The sequence below is a fragment of the Cucurbita pepo genome, chromosome LG01 (genome assembly GCF_002806865.2).
Source record: "Cucurbita pepo subsp. pepo cultivar mu-cu-16 chromosome LG01, ASM280686v2, whole genome shotgun sequence".
Classification (NCBI taxonomy): domain Eukaryota; kingdom Viridiplantae; phylum Streptophyta; class Magnoliopsida; order Cucurbitales; family Cucurbitaceae; genus Cucurbita; species Cucurbita pepo.
The window spans coordinates 2,877,751-2,898,256 of record NC_036638.1 but is presented as its reverse complement, the minus strand read 5'-3'; the positions used below and the strand labels follow the sequence as shown (position 1 = coordinate 2,898,256).

The 20,506-nt window shown below is 35.8% G+C and overlaps 3 protein-coding genes across 6 annotated transcripts; all 3 read left to right on the top strand.

Annotated features, from left to right (window-relative positions):
- The first annotated feature begins 209 nt into the window (after positions 1 to 209).
- Positions 210 to 3,274, top strand: LOC111776480 (transcription elongation factor 1 homolog). Its single transcript, XM_023655972.1, has 5 exons — positions 210 to 302; positions 738 to 862; positions 1,017 to 1,087; positions 2,746 to 2,767; positions 2,851 to 3,274. The coding sequence occupies exons 2-5, from the start codon at positions 750 to 752 to the stop codon at positions 2,909 to 2,911; spliced, it is 267 nt and encodes an 88-aa protein (XP_023511740.1). The 5' UTR covers positions 210 to 302; positions 738 to 749; the 3' UTR covers positions 2,912 to 3,274.
- A 1,803-nt stretch (positions 3,275 to 5,077) lies between these two features.
- Positions 5,078 to 10,351, top strand: LOC111782000 (protein SAWADEE HOMEODOMAIN HOMOLOG 2-like). 4 transcript variants are annotated; one of them, XM_023662781.1, is made up of 10 exons: positions 5,078 to 5,165; positions 5,427 to 5,521; positions 6,183 to 6,268; positions 6,357 to 6,402; positions 6,474 to 6,627; positions 7,975 to 8,044; positions 8,138 to 8,189; positions 8,971 to 9,114; positions 9,222 to 9,341; positions 9,474 to 10,351. In XM_023662781.1, exons 2-10 carry the CDS (start codon positions 5,468 to 5,470, stop codon positions 9,801 to 9,803), a joined length of 1,056 nt encoding a protein of 351 aa, XP_023518549.1. In that variant the 5' UTR covers positions 5,078 to 5,165; positions 5,427 to 5,467; the 3' UTR covers positions 9,804 to 10,351. The 4 variants fall into 4 exon arrangements, with proteins under 4 accessions (XP_023518549.1, XP_023518533.1, XP_023518541.1 ...); XM_023662765.1 differs by having other exon boundaries at positions 5,155 to 5,185; XM_023662773.1 differs by lacking the exon at positions 5,078 to 5,165 and adding an exon at positions 5,192 to 5,280.
- A 6,516-nt stretch (positions 10,352 to 16,867) lies between these two features.
- On the top strand, positions 16,868 to 19,450 carry LOC111797130 (glutamic acid-rich protein-like). Its single transcript, XM_023680038.1, has one exon. It carries the CDS (start codon positions 16,984 to 16,986, stop codon positions 19,336 to 19,338), a length of 2,355 nt encoding a protein of 784 aa, XP_023535806.1. The 5' UTR covers positions 16,868 to 16,983; the 3' UTR covers positions 19,339 to 19,450.
- Positions 19,451 to 20,506: the final 1,056 nt, after the last annotated feature.

The following is a 20,506-nucleotide window of genomic DNA, read 5'->3' as shown; positions in this document are numbered from 1 at the left end:
ATTTTTTTAATGGTATTAATAATTTTTTTAAAATTCCTCCTGTGTGAAAGTACAAAACTGTCCTCCATACTCCATCCTAGGGATGGATACACGTACTAGCCTGCATGGCTGGCGGCATATATGGCATTATTAATTTTTTCGGTAGTTGTAGAATTTAGTTGGGGGTATTTTCGTAAAATAACGCAAGAACTTTTAATCTATAAATAAAAGGTTTCTTCAATTTCAATCCTTATTCTTCAATTTGACCCGCGAGACGACTACAACACCGAAAGATAATCCATCCCAATTCGATCAACAATCAGGTACGACGACTTTGGTCTCTCTTCTCTTAGGGTTCATAGTTCTAGGGTTTTCACTATGCTTTCAATTTGCTGATTATGTTCTCTGTTCTTACTTCCTGCCACCTAGGGTTCTATTCTATCTGTGACAAGAATGGGATTTTCCTGAGCTTTTAGTTATTGTTTGCTTTTGATTCTTTCCGTAGTCGATGAACTTATTTTTTTGAGTAATGGAACTTGCATCTTTTATACTGGTTTTATTTTGGTCGTTCATGAGTTGAACACGAATGTTTTGGGATTATAAGGATGGACGGTGAACTTGAGTTCTGATGTACGAGAATTAGTGGCTTATTGAATGATTGATATGTTCGAAGATTTAGTGTTTATAACCTTTTAAGTTTCATTGTATCCTCGTTTTGAAGACTGATTAGTAGTGATGTTGTTTATGGATGTGGACAGCCTCAATAAGAAATGGGGAAAAGGAAGTCGAGAGCGAAGCCCCCACCTAAGAAGAGAATGGACAAGCTTGATACTGTTTTTAGCTGCCCCTTCTGCAATCATGGCACCAGTGTGGAGTGTCGCATGTATGTTTGCATTTGGTTCATTTTTAGTATCTAGAGGCACAATGAAAAAGCTGGTTATGATATGTTTTATCATTAGCTTGTCTCATGGATTAGTCTCTCTGTTTATGTGCCTCATTTGTTTTGTATTGTGATGAGGGTGTTTGTGTGGTTTTAGTGATATGAAGAACTTGATTGGGGAAGCCTCCTGTGGAATTTGCCAAGAAGGCTTTAGCACATCCATTACAGGTATTCTCTTCAAGCCTCTAATTCTACGAGTGTTCTTGCCTTTCCCATCTGTTTTGTTTGTTTCAATTTATGCTTTATATTATGATGCGAATGAACATTTTAGGATTCTTTATGTTTTACTTGAGTAGTTTGAGTTTGGTCTGAACTCGGCCCATGGGAGTATTCTAGCGAACCCCATTTTATATCTGTCACAAAATAGATGGATTATGGAAGATTTCTTTTGCAGTTGTCCCTTCCATTCACGACTATATTTTCGTTCCTGTTGTAGGGAAGTTTATAAATGCTAGGGGTGTTCATCCAACCCGGCAACCCAATAACCCAGACCAACCCAACCCGAATGATAAGGGTTGGGTTATTTTTCCTGAACCTGAATCGGTTTCGGTTTCGGGTTCATAGGACAAAAATCTTGGGTGGACCCGAACCAAACAAAACTTATATAATACATACACTAAGAAATCAAGCATATTCACGGGTTTGGTATTGTGGTAATTCTGGCGTGATTACTCTACGCCCGCAGGTTCGACTTTGGTCAAATTTATTTATTTTTTATATTTTTTATTACTCTATTTTTTTTTTAATAATTTTTATTTAATTTCTTTTATATATTTTAAATTTCTCTTCATTTACTTTATACTATTTTTAAATACATTATTTATATTTTTTGTTGTGGAAAGTTCCTTTAAATTAATGGTTTTTATTGTTTTTTAATTTCTCTCTTCATCTACTTTATACTATTTTTAAATACATTATTTTTATTTTTGTTGGGTAGAGTTTTTTTATATTTTTTTATTTAATTTCTTTTATATATTTTAAATTTCTCTTCATTGCTTTATACTATTTTTAAATACATCATTTTTATTTTTGTTGGGTAGGGTTTTCTTTATATTTTTTATTTGATTTCTTTTATATATTTTAAATTTTTCTTCATCTACTTTATACTATTTTTAAATACATTATTTTTATTTTTGTTGTGGGAAGTTTGTTTAAATTATTGATTTTGATTGTTTTTTAAATACATTATTTTTATTTTTGTTGTGGAAAGTTTGTTTAAATTAATGATTTTGATTTTTTTTTTAATTTTTCTCTTCATTTCCTTTATACTATTTTTAAATACATTATTTTTATTTTTGTTGCGTAGAGTTTATTTAAATTAATGATTTTTATTATTTTTTAATTTCATGTATCTTATATTTTCCTTATTTCTAGAGTAATCAATTCCAAAGAAGTGTTGGTATTTAGTTGTTGATGGATTTTTTTTTTTAATGATTATGGATTGATTTGTGTTGTTTGTGAATTTTTAATATCTTTTATCTAAGATTCTATCAAATTATCAATATCAATGGTAGATAAATAAATAAAATTTAATTTTTCTTTTAAAAAAAGGTTAACAGCAACCCAACCAATAATAGGAATTGGGTTGTAAAAATTTTTGGGTTGGGTTGGGTTATCCAACCAACCTGAACTTCTGGGTTGAGTCAAAAAAAGCCCTCAACCCAACCCGGACCATTTACCCCCTAATGAATGCAATGCATCTAAGTCTAGGTCATTATCTATGATTTAGTTTAACCCATGTCTAATACGGGGCTTACAGATTGTTGTCATTAGTCTGTCTTGGGATAATTAAGCTGCACTAATATTTCTTCTCTTTTATTTTGCAGCCTTAAGCGAGCCAATAGACATGTAAGTAAAAACTAAATGCCGTTGGTTTTTGTCAATATTAATGTTCTATAGTGCTTCGGTTGACATGATGTTCTTTTGATCAGATATAGCGAATGGATCGATGAATGTGAGCGGGTCAACAATCCTGAAGACGATGGTGCGTAGGGGGGGATCAATTGGGGCGTTTCTGTATGAAAAGAAGCTGGCTAGTTCGAAGTTCCTTTGATGAATCTAAATTAAGAGGAGGGGGTCTTATTGGTAGGTATGACAACACTCCTACTCTCGTAGCGTGTATGTACAGTAGTATGTTGTAATAGACAAGCGTGTATGTACAGTAATATGTTGTGATGTCTTGCATGTGGACTTAAATCTTGAAATTTAAGCACCTGTAACTTTCTTTCCTTATTTTGAGTCACGAGTCTTGTGGACACAAAAAGTAAATGTTACTGCGAATTTTCTATGTCCAGATGGAAAGTGGATTCTGAAACCTCATTTTGTTAATGAAATGTTGAAGTGTGTTCTATTTTATTTTGCTTTGTGTCAATGGTTGTGCTTTCAGCATAGACTCTTTGAAAGTTCTTTAGACATTTTTAATTCTTCTACACTGAAAGTTATTTAGACATTTTTAATCAAAGGCGATGAGATGAAGGTGCTGTAAATTGTTCGAAACTAAGACCTTTGAAGTTTCTTTTACGTGGTAGTTTACCGTGGTATTGTTAACCGGGAGGAGAGATTTCTCTCCCACTAGCTAAGTGGGGCTTGGAAATGAGATTATATTTTCGGTTTCCAACCCTTCTCTACCCCCCACATACATACATTTACATGCGTACATATACATTGCGTCGTTTGGAATTTAGGCTCTTCTACGTCAATTTTATTTACTTATTATTATTATTTTTAATTTCCTTCCATCATCGCTTTAAGTCTCATAGGTTTGATCCGGTAGAATCTGACCCATTTTTTCATTGCCCATATCTTTTTCTACCTTCCCGGATGACTTGTATTGCATTACTAGTCATAGGATATTGTGAGGAAGACTATTTTACCTCTTCTTTATTTCTATGTTTTTTTTACCATGCAAATAGGAGCGGTGTTATTATGTCACATATACATACATTTATACACATATATATTATATACATATATATATATATATATATATGAACATATCATGTAAATACTCGATCCTTGTAAATTTTAATCTTCGGACTATGGAAGAATTTAAAATTTTAAAAGACGAAAATAGAAATAAGAAATAAGAATGTTTTTTTCTCTCAAAAAATTAATTAATTAGTGATGTTTTTACAAAGCAAAAGATATGGGCAATCCTCATATTGATTATTATTATTATTATTTAACTTTATGGTTAATCTTTTCTTAATAATGTTATGAAGATTCAAAATAATTTATAAAATGTTTGGTATAAATACGGTCATGAAAAAANAAAAAAAAAAAAAAAAAAAAAAAAAAAAAAAAAAAAAAAAAAAAAAAAAAAAAAACTAGTGGTGTGCGTATTTAGTAAACCCGTGAAGAAAAAAACTACTCACGGCGCCCACCGATTTTCTCTAATTTTCAGCACCTCCCACTTTGTAACTGAAAATTGCACTCACACCCTTCGCATGTTCCCCTTTTCATCCCATACGTTTTCCTTTCCAAATTTTGTTAATTCCCCCCCTTTTTTTAAATTATCTTTATAAACGTTTTTATAAAATCAATTAAAAAAAACAATTATCCATAATATTATTATTATTATTATTATTATTATTTTCTTAAACTATATCTAAAATTAATATTATTATTATTACTATTAGTTCCATGATGAACACAAATCATGGACGGTAACGATAATAATATATTATTATTATTATGTTCTTAAATGATGTCTAAAACTATTTCGACAATGAAGACAAATTGCTGACGGTAACAATATTATTATTATTATTATTATGTTCTTAAATGATATCTAATACTATTTCGACAATGAAGACAAATCGCCGACTTTCCAAGTGTAGTCTTCAGTTAAACGGATGAAATCTAATCCAGGGTAAAACGTTCACAGACAAATCTCCAAATACCTAAAACGACAGACGTTAACGTAATAAAAACACGAATGTTCCAAAATATCAAGCCGTTATTACAGTTATATGTCCTCACAATGAAAAGAAAAAAATCGGAGAACTCTTTTACGACAAGAAAATCCAATGAAATTCATAGTCGAAGCCGACGAACAACAACGACATATCAATCGTGAATTTTTTATTTTTGCAAAGTCAAAGACCCAAAAAATAAAAACAATAATTGAAAATATAGAATTTAAAATGGATCGATGAGGGTGAGAGTTCGAAAATTGAAGAACCAATCTAAATGCTAAAACCTAAATAAGAATATGCAGAGATTTGGGTTTTAGTTCTTTTTTGAGGTACACAATTTTGATATTTGGTACGGAATCACCTGGGCATTTTGTTTTGCCCCCCAAAACCATGAATTTTGGGCTTAAAGCTTCAATTTCTCTCTCTATCATCATCATCATATATGTGTATATATATATGTATCGATGCACATTTATTTATATAGTCGCTCAAAGTTTTCCCGAAATAACGAATTTCTGAAGACGGGATCTTCAATTCTGAATTTTTTCTTGGTACTTTTTTCTCAGTTTCTCTCTTTGATTCTTTGATAGTGACGGCGAAATCAGTGAAACCACACAGGGAAGCTTAGCTTATGGGTCGGCCTCCCAGCAATGGAGGCCCTGCCTTCCGTTTCACTGCTCCCGAGGTTTTTCTCCGCTTCTTCTTCTTCTACTTCCTCCGCTTTTGTTCGTTTTCTTTATCTGAATGATGCGTTTGTGATGCATGTTGATTTTGGTGCTGGAAATTTTTCTTAGCTCAATTTCTGTGTTTATTGGCTTGATTGTTTGTTGATTCTTGTGGTTGTTTTGTTCGTTTCATGGAGGGTTCTAATCGTGTTCTTCTGAACTGATTGACTGTTCTTCTGCTTTCTTTTTTGATTATTTTCCATTCCATTTCTTGTTCTACTGGTAATTGTGCTTTTCCCCTTTTGAATTTTGATGTCTGTTTCCTAATTACTGCATAGAGTTGATGCTGTGGTTAGTTTAGGTAGCTGCATGTAAATAAGAACTGTTGAAAGGGGGCTTGTGGGGCTTGTTGGATAGCGATAATTTGGAAGAAGAGTGTCCTTTTCGAGCTTGAGTTTTGACAAAATTTGTATAGATCTAATTCAATCTGCTAGAAGTTCATTAGTTTTGCTGCTGGATGCTGTTTATTCTACAAGGAATTGATAATGACTTTAATCAAATGAAGTTTTTATTGCTTGCTCTAAGGCTATTACTATAGTTCTTTCTTGACTTAGTACTCAGATAGGGTACGCTTCCTCGAAGCTGCTGGTGCTGTAACGTTCGGTTCTTATTTTGATTAAGGTTGCGGAGATGGAGGCTATACTGCAAGGACACAATAATACCATGCCGTCTCGGGAAGTTCTGGTTTCTCTTGCTGGGAAGTTCAGGTGGACATTCTACATTGCTTACTGTGACTTTTATATGATTTGAATTGCTCTTTTGGTGTAGAGAATAATTTGTTTATGTTGTTTGTAGTGAATCGGTCGAACGGAAAGGGAAGATTGCTGTGCAAATGAAGCAAGTATGGTGGCCGTACTTGACGTTTATATGATAGGTAATGGTGATTTACTAATTATTGTTGTTATTTTGTAGGTTTGGAATTGGTTCCAGAATAGGCGATATGCTATCAGAGCAAAGACAACAAAGGTTCCCGGAAAGTTGGCTGGCTCTCCAATTGTCCAAGTCGAGTCAACACCCCCGAGAAATGTGCCTCAAACCATAGTTGTTCCTGCTCCCACACTAGTAGGTATTAAAAAAATCGCTATGTTTTATCAATGTTTAAATATTTTCATTTTCTTATCCTTTTTTTTTCTCTTATCATATGTTTGTTATTAGCTTATTGTTACGAAATCTATCGTAGTAGTAGAATGGCATCTGCTAAACGCCTCTGTCTGGGCTAACATCATCATTTCAAAACTTTTCCTCTTTTCGTCGCTAGTCAGGTGAGGAGGTATATCTGGAAGCATGGGAGCTTTTATGGCCTTTAATCTTCATTTTAAGTACTGTTCTTATGAGATTTCTATGAAAAAACCAATTGCAAAGTGGCTGCTTGCAAGTTTCCTACGTTCAAAAGATCCTACTCTGTACAAAAAGAAGTTAGATGTTTTTTATAATGCCAGGGTTTATCGCACAAGTATTGTTTTTTCAATTGGAACGTATTGTTTATGGTATTCGAGCAAAAAGTTTGTATGGTGTAACAACCCAAGCCCATTGCTAGTAGATATTATCTGTTTTGGCCTGTTATGTATTGTTGTCAGCCTCACGGTTTTAAAGCGCGTCTACTAGGGAGGTTTCCATACCCTTATAAGGAATGTTTCATTTCCCTCTCCAACCAATGTGGGATCTCACAATCCACCCCTACCCCTAGGGGCTCAGCATCCTCACTAGCACACCGTCCGGTGTCTAGCTCTGATACCATTTGTAACATCTCAAATCTACCGCTAGTAGGTAGTGTCCGCTTTGACCCATTATGTATCATCGTTAGCCTCATGGTTTTAAATACATCTACTAGGGAGAGATTTCAACCCTCTTATAAGGAATGGTTTGTTCCCCTCTCCAACCAAGGTGAGATCTCACAATCTACTCCCCTTGGTGGCTCGGCGTCTTTGTTGGCACACCGCCTGGTGTCTGTGTCTAATATCATTTGTTGCCCAAGCCCACCACTAGTAGATATTGTTCTTGGCTCGTTACGTATCGCCGTTAACTTCACGGTTTTAAAATGTATCTACTAGGATGATGTTTCTATACCCTTATAAGGAATGCTTCGTTCCCATTTCCAACCAATGTGAGATCTTAGTCTTGATATACCTTATTCCATTATATTGTTGTAGTTAACTTAAATCTCCAAATATGTTATAAAAAGTATGAGAAATCGATGATAAATTGTTTTTCTGTAAATCATGGGCTGACCATGTTTATGGCCTGTGAAGAACCATAATCTTTAAAATGACATGGTGTGGAAAGATGTGAACCACAGATACATTAGTTTGGATAGCATGTGATTCTAGATTTGCTTTTTAAAGATGATTCATATTTAAACATGTTGGTATCAACTTCTTTTAATTTTTCATTCAATTTCTGTACCAAATTCCAGGACCCCTAAAGCGTGCTTCAGAAAATCCACTGTCGGAATTTGAAGCTAAATCTGGGAGGGATGGTGCATGGTTAGTATAGCTTGTCTTCTGCTTTAGGATGATAAACTTCTTCACGACAGGCGTAGATGATTGATTCTTTTAACTGTTCATGATATGTTTCAGGTATGACGTTGCTACCTTTTTATCCCATAGATCTGTGGAAAGTGGTGACCCGGTAATTCTGCACTCATTCCCTTGCACGCACGTTATTCTTCAACCTATTTTCTGATCAGTTATTCATGCTCGAATTATTTTGCTTTATGAAAACCGAACACGGAAGTATTAAGCCAAATAGTTCTTGTACGGCCGCTCTCTCCATTTATAGAAAAACATTACAGTTTGTGGTCTCTACTGTCTTGTACTGTGTTTGTGGGTTCAAGATCTTTTGGATCACATTCTCAATCCTATGAGTTTCTAAGTATTTTATGAGTTCTCGAAATATTTTGACTTGTGAGAGTTAATATTGCCCTGGATTTTTCTCCACCCAATCCTTTTCTCCTCACTACCTCTGAGTTTGCAACATCATATTGAATGTTAACCAACAACACCTTGTGTAACCGCCCAAGCCCACCGCTAGCGGATATGGTCCTTTTTGGGCTTTCCCTCAAGGTTTTTAAAACGCGTCTGCTAGGGAGAGGTTTCCACACCCTTATAAAGATGACTTCGTTCTCTTCCCCAACAAATGTGGAATCTCACACATTATTTGGCCAATATTTTTGTGTTTCTCTAAAATGCTCCAAGATATGTAGTTGATTGTAACTCAAAAGTTCATCTCCGATTCGTTTTTTCCGGTAGAACAAATGTTGGGGTAGTAGGGGTTTGATCCTTGAACTTCAAAGGAACGAGTAGATGCCTTAACCATTGGGCTATGCTTATGATTTGTAAAGATATCACATGCTTCGTTTTGTTTGCGTTCATCTGAGTCCCTGCATTGCCTAAAAATTGTTGTTTGCCAGGAAGTACTAGTTAGATTTGCTGGTTTTGGATCAGATGAGGATGAGTGGGTTAATGTCAGAAGGAACATTAGACCTCGTTCGCTACCTTGTGAATCTTCAGAATGTGTGGCAGTTCTTCCAGGCGACCTCATCTTATGCTTTCAGGTAAAAACTTTTATTTTCCCTTGAAGCGAGGCCTTTCCATCACCTTCTTGCTATCGATTCAGGATAATCTCGTTTACTAGATCTTTCGATATTGGACATAATTTCAGGAGGGTAAAGAGCAGGCACTTTACTTTGATGCCCATGTGCTTGATACACAAAGAAGACGACATGATGTACGAGGTTGTCGCTGCAGGTTTTTGGTCCGTTATGATCACGATCAATCTGAGGTGCGTATCTTGTTCATGAACGCAATACTGCATGAATTGTGATATGTTCATAAACGTCTAACTTAATCATGCACTCAACAAATGCTGTTTAGGATTCTATAATTGACTTGGCTTGCTCTAAATGAATGTTAGGAAATTGTTCAGTTGAGAAAGATTTGTCGTCGGCCTGAGACCGACCACAGGTTGCTACAGCTTCATGCTGTAAACGAAGCAGCATCGATGGAGCCCTCACGATCTGGCATGGATTCTGTACTGCTCAGTGGTCAGACGATAAGTTTCGAGGCAACCCAAAAGCTACTCAACAAGGATGCAACCATCGTTATACCAAATGCAAATGCAAATATAAATGTCCATGCCCAAACTAGTACTCAGGAAGCAAGGAATACAATAACTAACAGCGCCCCAGGCGTATTCAACGCTGGTAATCACGCAGGTAGCTCTGCTTCTCGAGCGGTATCATGACCAGCTCTGTGTCTGGTATGTCAGCAGACAATGTGTCTGAATGGGGAAGTTAGTTGATTATGGAAAAACTTCCTTCCATCAGTCTAATCTTAACCGAACCTATCAATTTAAAATTTTGCCCGACTCGTTTTTTTAGGATGAGTAAATACACAGTGAAGTCTGTTTTTGCCCCATGTTTCAAAGTGATAGCTACCCATCCACTTGCTGTGAATGCTGAACGTTCTCGACCGATGAAACATGCAGGAGCCACACCTCGATCGTAGTATCGAACAGGTCAGAGGCATCATCTCTCTTGTTTTACTTTTTTCTTCTCTGCTTAGCCAAGCCAAACCAAACCAAACCAAACCATGGCTCTACACTGATCATATATCTTACTGCTTAGTTTTCCCATAGAGCTTTGCTGATTACCAAATGTTACTAACGATATCGATGCACTCGACAAAGGGTTCTCTTCGAATCGTTAAATGCCATGTGAAAAACTGGACTTGTTTGTGTACCTTTGGCTGAAGGGCAGTCAACTTAATGCATTACAGGAACCTTTAGATATACGTTCTTTCTGTTCTGTTTGAGAAAAGTCCTTTCGGACTCGACTCGAACCCTCTTATGGATGATACTTATATCGTATGGGTCGGTAATATCTTATTAGCCATATCATCGGTGATGCTTAATCAGTTGAGCAAAATATCTCTGAACTTTAAAAAGAAAAATTCAAAAGTTTTATTTTTTTTATAATGATGATAATAATTTTAACCTAAATTGAGTTGGATGATGTCACATATGTATTCTAATTTTTACACATTAATTGTGTTAATTTTTATTTGTTGGGTTGATGAAAATATTTTTAAATATTTTTTTCTTAGAATAAATGCAAAATTCAAACGTTAAAATATATATTTTTTTTCTTTCAAATTTGATGAGAATTATTGAAATTAGAGATTAAAATCATTAACAAAATATATTTCGATAATCTACGTGTAATTTAATATATAAAATACGACATTTATTATTACCTTAATTTAAATAAAAAATAAAAAAATAAAAAAAAAGCAAAAATGTCTAATTATATATTAGAAATTTCGAATGTGTTCATTTGGTTTCATTGCACAAATAATTATAATATATAAAATTAAGAGACTAATATTTTTGAAAAATAAATTTGGAATTTAACATAAAATAAAAAAAAAAAAGAAAAAAAAAAACGAAAAAATTTCAGTTCGTTTTGGCGGCAAACTCTCATAAAAGCCCATTTCTCCGTCACTGCTGGGTTTAGAAGCATCGCTACCACTTGCACAGCCGCGGTTCTTCCCCGCTTCGGTGGTCCGGGCAGGTGCTCCAGCTGCGGCCCGATGTGTTGAGCTTCTTCTCCGCGCTCGTGCTGTTTCCATTAACTCCCTTGAATTCCGAGTGAAATTTCTTTTCCTTACTCTTTTTTTGCGTCTTTCTGTCTTATAATCTTAAATTAGTAGCGCTGTAAATGAGTGTTTGTTTCTTAATTTCACTGTTCTTGGTAATTTATAGCGAAGTAGGCGATCTGGCTTTGATATGACTTGAGGNTACTGTTCTTTTTGTTCTCTTGCTTCTTTGCATCCTGAAAATTTTCGTGTGGCTGAATATGAGATCCCACATCGATTGGAGAAAAGAACGAGTGCTAGCGAGGACGCTGAGTCCCAAGGTGGGTGGATTGTGAGATCCCACATCGATTGAAGAGCAGAACAAGTGCCAACGAGGACATTAGACCCCGAAGGGGGGTGAACTGTGAGATCTCACATCAGTTGGGGAGGTGAACGAAACATTCTTTATAAGGATGTGGTAACCTTCCTGTAACATACGCGTTTTAAGAAACCTTGAGAGGAAGTCTGAAAGGATAATATCTAGTAGCGGTGGGCTTGAGCAATTATACTGGAAGTTCTAGCTATCCTAATTCCTTCTTCAACTTTTATTTGGGCAAATTTGTTTGATAAGTTCAAATGTAACTCTCGAGACTTGAAATGTTACGAATCTTCTTAGGGACGTATTCCTTGTTAACTTGAAAGTTGTTTTTGGAGCTAGCATAGTTATAAACTGAGTTAGATGTTCAAACTGAGTTATAAACCGAGCTAGCATAGTTATAAGTTGTTTTTGGAGCTAGCATAGCTAACCAGTGATTGTATGAAGTTATGGGATAAACCAAGTTGAAGTAGTGATGACAGTGTTCCTCACTTTCCTTAGAACTTTGCTTGAATGTTTTCATCCCACAAAATAGTCAGATTCTTTCTTTACAATGGATGGATGGTAAAGATTTTGGTCATGTTCTTCTTTCTGGGAATCAAGTTTCGTGGATTGAGATCAAAGTTAGGTGGATTTTCTCAGTTTTTTCTTGTGTAGAGGTGAACCTTTCTGGTAGCCCCTATAAAGGCTTATTATTCACTGATTGATATCAAGCATGGTATCACGAGGTTTGTTTTTGCTATCTTTGTCATTAAGGCTTTTCTACCTTTGTTGGTTGGCACTCAATTAGCCATAGTCAAGAACTTTGCTTTGCTTTGCTACCAAGTGATGCAGCCTACCTTTCGTATAGGCACTTGATTCAAAACGTGAAATAATAAAAAACGTGATTTTCTTGTTCTGATCAACAACAGTACGTTCTTTTGTGATTCTATGAGATCCTACGTTGGTTAGAGAGGGGACCATTTCTTATAAGGGTGTGGAATCCCTGGTAGAGGTATTTTAAAATCGTGAGGTTGACGACGATACGTAACGGACAAAAGCAGACAATATCTACTAGCAGTGGTCTTGGGCTGTCACAAATGGTATCAGAGCCAGACACCAAGTTGTGTACCAGTGAGGACGCTGGCCCCAAGGGGGTGGATTGTGAGGTCCCACATTAGTTGGAGAGAGGAACGAAGTTTCTTATAAGGATGGATGTGGAAACTGTGTTTTAAAACCGTGAGACTAATGACGATACGTAACGGGCTAAAGCAGACAATATTTACTAGTGGTGGTCTTGGACGGTAACACCTTCTCTCTAAAAATATTAACTAGCTAATGAAAGTGGCCATGGCTAATAAGAAACAAAACTACCAGTAGGGTCTTGTCTAGTTCAGTCCCTTTGACTAGAAAGTCTTTTACTGTTACTACATCTGCACATGATGCCACTTTATTCACCTCTTTTGGGAACTTCATTTGTCTGTTTATGCACATTTTTTCACCTCTCCTAAATTATCTTAAACAGTGCCATTCATTGCTTCAAGGCGAATCAGAGTATTAGAATATAAAACAAATGTATCGATCGATTTTGTGTTGTTTCTTTTGTTTTAGAGTATTGATGGACATAGATGAGTGCAGATTCTGAGGGTTTAACGAGACCAGGGGGCGACGCATACGAGCTCGATTGATATAGTTCAGGTATGCTTGATTTTTGGCTCACTTATTATATTAAGCTAGGATACTTAACCATGGAATTGAATCATCTGTTTGGAGTTCTCTGAATTTGTGTCAAGATCCCATGATTGAAGGATAGAGCAGGGACCAAGCAGGGACCAAGATGATATCTTTGGTCCTATCATGGTCCATTCTGATCCTTCCATGTTTTGTTGTGCTCGCTCATTAAGACCCATCAATTTTAATGGTTAAATATCACTTTCAAAATCCAAACAACCCAAGCCTCAAAAAGAAAAGAAAAAAACCCAACCTCAACTAGCTTTTATATTTTGTTAACTTAACACGTGGAGGCGATGATTCAAACCATTATCGACTTTTAGAATCTTATTCCGGAGGTGGGGGAACTAACCACTGTAGACCTTTAAAATCCTATTATGGATGTGGGAGATCGAACCATTATTGACCTTTAGAATCCTATTCTGGAGGTGGAGTATTGAGCCATTTTTGGCCTTTAGAATCCTATTATGGAGGTGGGGGATTGAACCATTATCGACCTTTAAAATCCTATTTGAGGTGAAGGATTGAACAATTTTCCACCTTTAGAGTTCTATTTTGGAGGTGAGAGATCAAACCACTATGGACGTTTAGAATCCTATTGTGAAGGTGGAGGATCAAACCACTCTCGACCTTCGGAATCCTATTCTGGAGATGGGAGATCGAACCATTATTGACCTTTAGAATCCTATTCTGGAGGTGGAGGATCGAGCCATTTTTGGCCTTTAGAATCCTATTATGGAGGTAGGGGATCAAACCATTATCGACCTTTAAAATCCTATTTGAGGTGGAGGATCGAACAATTTTCCACCTTTAGAGTCCTATTTCGAAGGTGAGAGATCAAACCACTATTGACGTTTAGAATCCTATAGTGAAGGTGGAGGATCAAACCACTATTGACCTTTAGAATCCTATTCTAGAGATGGGGGATCGAACCATTATCGACCTTTAGAAACCTATTTTAGAAGAGAGAAATCGAACCATTATCGACATTTAGAATGAGAATGAGTATTTTATCGAATTAACTTAAATTAAACAACTAATTTTAAATACTAATAATTCTCAACACATTATTTTTCGCCATTATTATTTAGATTTATGAGATGATTGATAAAGTAGAGAGATTACAACAGCAAGAAACAAGTGGGATGTTTTGTAAGTCTCAATCTTTGTCTCCTTTATGTCTTTATCTCACTCTATTTTTAAAGATAAGATTATATTTTTATTCTTTTTTTTTATAGAAAATAAACTATTTATTGCTTCATAATATAATTTATTAAATCCATTAACTTTTACTATGATTTTAAGTAATTAAATAATAATGTGACATGCATGTTACACAAATATTAATTAATTTAATAAAACATATAGTGGACATATAATGAAAAAAAAACAATAGACAACTAGACAACGAGATTCTTTAAGAATAAAAATTCAATTATTTATTTTTATTTTAAAAAATTATAAATACGAATACAAAACATTATATTTTATCTTATAATATCCTATTTTTGGAAATTTAATAACATTTAATTATTGTAATTTTATTAAAAATGCGTTAATCTCTTGAAACACTAATGATTAGAAGCATATATGTTGCTTGATTTTGTAATTTATTAGAATATTAGTCCAAATTAATAATAATAATAAATTAAATTGAATTTAAAAAATGGGTCTTTTAAAAAGCCTTAATTGCATTTTGGCCTCAAATTATTGGCTTTATTAACTGCTTTTGATGGTGGTTTTGTCAGCTTCTGTTCTGGAAAGTTGTATAATGTTTGGTCAAAACAAAAACTCCATTCTTTTTCTCTCTTATTATTTTATCATAATTATTATTTCAATTTAAAATTCTTTTTATATTTAATAAAAAAAATGAAATTGGGCCAGCTTGGCCCATCATTAATTTATGTTGACGTGGTGATATGACCATGTGAGTTGGAACTTCCCCTCTCCCTCTTTTAACCTACAAAATAGGGCATTCAATCCCGTAGTTCACTGTTTGAGTGGATAAAATATCAATTATCATCCCAAACTTTGATGGTTTGACTTTTCATCTCTACGATCGTTGAATTAAAAAAAATTTGATACTCGTTCGGGAAAAGGGTTTTCAGGTTTGTTCTTAAAAATAAGAATGTTAGATAGCTCAAAGCCACAAGACTTCATTTATTGGGCTTACACCAAATCAAAAGAATTCAAAATTGACCATTTTATTTAAATTTTGGATGGGTTTCATTTCCGTTCTCTTTAGGTCAACAAACACATTAATTGTATTCTTTGCTATAATGTTCATTAATTATTCTATGATATCATATACTATCGATGTTTTTTAACCATATCATGAAAATTTTAATACGCCGTTAATCTAATTTAATTGTTTAAAATCTAAACAATTTTTTTTTAAATTGGTAAATATAATAGAAAAAGGGTGGAATATATATATATATGTTAAAAAAGGAATAAGATTTTAATTTTAATTTAAAATATAAATATTTATTTGAACATCTTAGAATCATGTCAAACAATTCAATGATTGAATTAGGGTTTCAATAAATCAATTAAATAAGTTAATGTTACCGTTGGTAGTCTAAAAAATGGAGGGAGTTGTAATTAATTTATATTATTTAGAGAGAGGGAAAAAAAATATAAATAATGGTGTGAGTGGGCACACCGAATCAGAGCTCAGGGCCATCGTTTTTCTGTCCCACGCGCTGCTATGCGCGCTTCTCCATGTAATGCGTGGGACTCTGCCTTTTGCCAATGATGCTTTTCAGTTTCCCGCCACTGTCTTTCACCGCGCGTGACTCCTAACCAATCCGTTTTTTGTATTGTTTATTCTAAATAATATATATTTATATATTTTTTTAAATGTTATAGTTTCAATTATTAAAAAAAAAAAAAAAAAAATCCTTTCAATTGTGGTATAAATTTGAAAAATAAATTAAGACGATTAAGAATTAAAATGACCACAAAGCCCCTGATCGAGGGATTACTAGTGATCCTGTTTATATTTTTTCCCGAGCAATCTTATTTATCCAGGTCAGCTCCTCTTCATTTGTAGCTCACCGATATATCGATCATCTTCCTTTTAATCTATTTTCTTTAAAAAAAATATAATAGTGAAAGTTTTTAAGAATAAAAATTGTATTTTTCTTTTCATTTAAATAATAAAAAAAACAAGGAAAAAGAATCTAAAAAGAAGTAATAAATTAAATACATTTCCACTTTTTTCCCTTAAAAACAGCCATGAAACCATGGGTGATGATTATCACGCGCTCCAATACGCGCGTGGTAAGTAGTAAGCCTCAGTCATCATTCTCATGCAGTGCACTACGACGTCACGTGCGGTTTAGAAGTGCTTCTCTGTTTTCGCTCTCAGCTCCCATGTGATCCCACTCCCAAATAGAACCCACAAACTTTAAAATATTTACTACTCTGCCACTTTGTCGTTTTGCCTAAGAGAAAGAAAGGGACACCCACGTCTGAAAATTGATATTGCCACATTTTATTTATTTATTTATTTAATTAATTTTCTCTTAATCCATATCTCTATTATCTGGCCACGTGTAATTTTCATGTGATAAAAGAGTAATTTTCAAGATTCTTTTTGTAAAATAAATATTCGAAGTAAATTAGAGANAAAAAAAAAAAAGAACACAACAAAACCTATCTTCTTCTTCTCCATTCAATCATACTGTTTCAAAACCAGAAAAAATCAGAGCTCCTCCATGGCCATGGCCGCTCTTCACTGGTGAGAATCTCCATTTTCATGGATTCTGACCGCCAGTTTCGTAACACTACGAGTTCCACTGCCACCGCCTCCGCCTCCAGCGAGCTCTTCATCTGCTTTACTTCTCGTTTCTCTTCTTCTTCTTCTTCCTCCATGAAGATCTCTTCCAAGTCCATTCTCAGCCCTGGCCGACCTCGTGAACCTGCTCAGATTTCCCTCTCCACTTCCCTTAGCCGCCGCCTTAAATCCAGCGGAAGTCTCAAGGGTGGTCAGGCCTCGCCTATGTTTCCGACTGGCGGGAAGAAGAGAGGTTGTGCGTTTGAGAATCCTGAGCCGTCGTCGCCCAAGGTTACCTGCATTGGTCAGGTTAGGGTTAAGACGAAGAAGCAGGGGAAGAAGATGAGGGCTAGATCGCTGAAGCGGAGGAGTAATTCGGAGGCTAGTTTTCGGAAATCAGAGAGTGTTCAAGTTCAATCACAGATGAATGGTAATGACTTCGTGAATCAGTCGTCGCATCATAATCATCTTCTTCGTCAGAACAGTAATGGCGGAAACAGTTTCCAGCAGGAGTGCCTGTCGCATCGGAACCAGCGGTGGGTGCATTTGCCATTCACGATTTGCGAGGCGCTTAGGGCTTTTGGTGCTGAACTCAACTGCTTCTTGCCGTGCCATTCGTCGTGTTCGAGCAATAGGGAGAATAATAAGGAATCGAAGACGACGGAGAGGTCGTCGGAGAGCGAGAGTTCTTGTGGGACGGTGTTTGCGCGGTGGTTGGTAGCGGTGCAGGATAACGACGGAAGAGGACGGGAGATCGAACTAGTGGTCGGAGACGAAGAATCTCGAACGGAGAAGGAAAACGGAAGCCAGAGACGCCATGTTTTCGAAGGATTAGATTTCAAAGAGGAGAAAGAAGTTGTGCAGGAAGAGGAATCGAGGATCAGCATTTGCATTCCGCCGAAGAATGCTTTGTTGCTCATGAGGTGCAGATCTGATCCGGTGAAAATGGCGGAACTGGCGAAACGATTCTGTGAATCTCCTGTGCCAAAACTGGAAGAAGAAGATGAGGAAGAAAACGATGAAGAGAACAGTAATCAAAACGAAGCCAAAAAAGGTACGCCACTGCCTGTACTCATGCCTTTGACTGTAACTTTAATCAAGGAAGAAGAAGAAGAAGAAGAAGAAACAAAAGTAGAGCTAAATTCGAAGCTTAAAAACGAGGAAGAAATGATTGAAGAATCTGTATCTGATGCCGAAGAAGAAGAAGAAGAAGAAGCTAATGTGGTTTTACAGGAGGAGGAAGAAGAAGAAGAAGATAATGGCGAAGAATCCATAGAAATGGCCACAGAAAACGAAATCGATGTGCAGAAATTAGACATTACTGTTATTAATCATCAGGATCAAGAAGAAGAAGCAGAGGAAGACAAAGAACAAGAACATGAACAAGAACAAGAACACAGAATCGATCAAGATAATCAACAACAGAAGTTAGTAGAAGAAACAATGGCATTTTCGATTCCGATTTCAACCCAATGCGAACCTGAAATGGTTCAAGATGCTGAGAAGCTGGAATCGGCGGAAGGAGACGAATTCAAGCCATTCCATGGAAACGAACAAGACTTCGAAACAGAAGAACACGAAGAACACGAAGAACAGATGAAAGATCTTGAAGAAGAAGAAAAAAGTGAAAATGGCGAAAATCCGACGTCGCGACCATTATCAGTGGAAACTGCAGTTGATGGGAATTGGGAAGAAGAAGAAGAAGAAGAAAACAGAGGTAGGTCAACCGAAGAAGAACTAAAAGGGACGGCGGCGACAGCGATGGATGAAGGAATCGGACCCCACATCCAAAACGACGACGAAATGGGTCTAGAGGAGGAGGAGGACCAGTCAAAGGAGCGAGAAACTCCTCCGCCGGAGCTGGAGAGAGAAACGCAAACACAAACGAAACCAGAAGCCTCCGTTCTTCCAGATTGCTTGCTGTTAATGATGTACGAGCCAAAGCTATCAATGGAGGTATCAAAGGAGACATGGGTGTGCAGCACAGACTTCATAAGATGCGTTCCAACGAGGGAGAAGAAGGCGGCTCCGCCGCCGCCACCAAAGAAGCGAGAGATAAAGACGGCGGAGAAAAACACGCAGACGCAGGTGGCGATACAGCCGGGAAGGTGGTCGTGTTCATTTCCAGCAGCGGCAGCGGCGGCAGCGATGATAGAACAGAAGCTAGAGAGGGCAAAGGGAGGAGGGTACGAGCCGTTCGTTCTGACAAGGTGCAAGTCGGAGCCGATGAGGTCGTCAGCTAAGCTAGCGCCAGACACTGGCTTTTGCAAAGACCTCAATCTTGAGCCGCATCGCCCGGCTACGTTCGGCATCGGCGCGGCTGGAATTGGATTTTGACCATTTCACCCCTCACAAGGTTAAAAAAAAAAAAAAAAAAAATTAGAACTGTGTAAAAATAGTGTGGAGGTAGTAATTTGTATTTTCCTAGAAAAAAGTATTTGTTATTTTAGGTTTTGATCTCTTGGCTTTCCCCCCTCAAATTTATTATAATGGAAAATTGCTTTAAAGAATTATATGATCATTATTTTAGTTTTTTTTTCTTATTTTGTGGAATTAAAATTTGTTAATGAAAAGTTGATTTTATTATTTATTAATATAATTGAACCGGACTCAATTTCAACATGTTTCATAATTACTCCCAAAACACGAGATCAATAAGTACGAGCCACTTAACAATAAAATGTTCGTTGAATCATAGCTGATTAATTAACAATAATACGATTCATTTGAACATAATCAACTAATTATTAAGATGAATTAATAATAATACGATCAATTTAAACATAACTCGACCTCAGTAAAGAGAAATGAGAAGCATTGGAAAAGATTCCCAAATTTCTCAAACTAAACCTTTTCTTTTGTCTTTTTGTTGCTATCTTTATCCCAAAAACAATATATAGATGTCATCAATAGGGAAACAAAAGTTAATACATTTTTTTAAATTCTATTTTCTATTATTTTTATTTAATTTCATAATTATTTATTCTCCAACAATTCTTATTAATAGTTTAGTTGGGTTGAATTAGGTTCCCTAATTAATAAGGGTTGTTTAAGTTGAAAAAGCTGACCCGACCCAACTAAACCCACAAAACCCTTAATTTTGGGTATCAAAACCAAAATACTAGATAACACAAACATAATTTGAGGGGTTCTCGAGTAACCCAGATCCTACCTAAATTCACCATTGTCTTAGACGTGATTTTATTCACAACTTTATCTGGTTTTAATCATAGGTATTTTAAAAAAAAAAACGCTGTTGGTCTTTCATAATCACTAACAAAGTTAGTTCAAACTTGTGAAAAACAATGGCTGTTGTGTTCTTAAGGAAAAGTGTCCACAAAGAAAGCATAAACACCCAGACAAATCAAACAAATATATCTCAGTGCCTTGGAATTTGATTGCTCTCACTTTTTGTTTTCCTTTACTTTTTCATGATTCCTACTGAAAAAGCTCAAACAAAAGAAGAGAAAGCCCCATGAATTTCAAGAAAAAGATGCTAATGAGA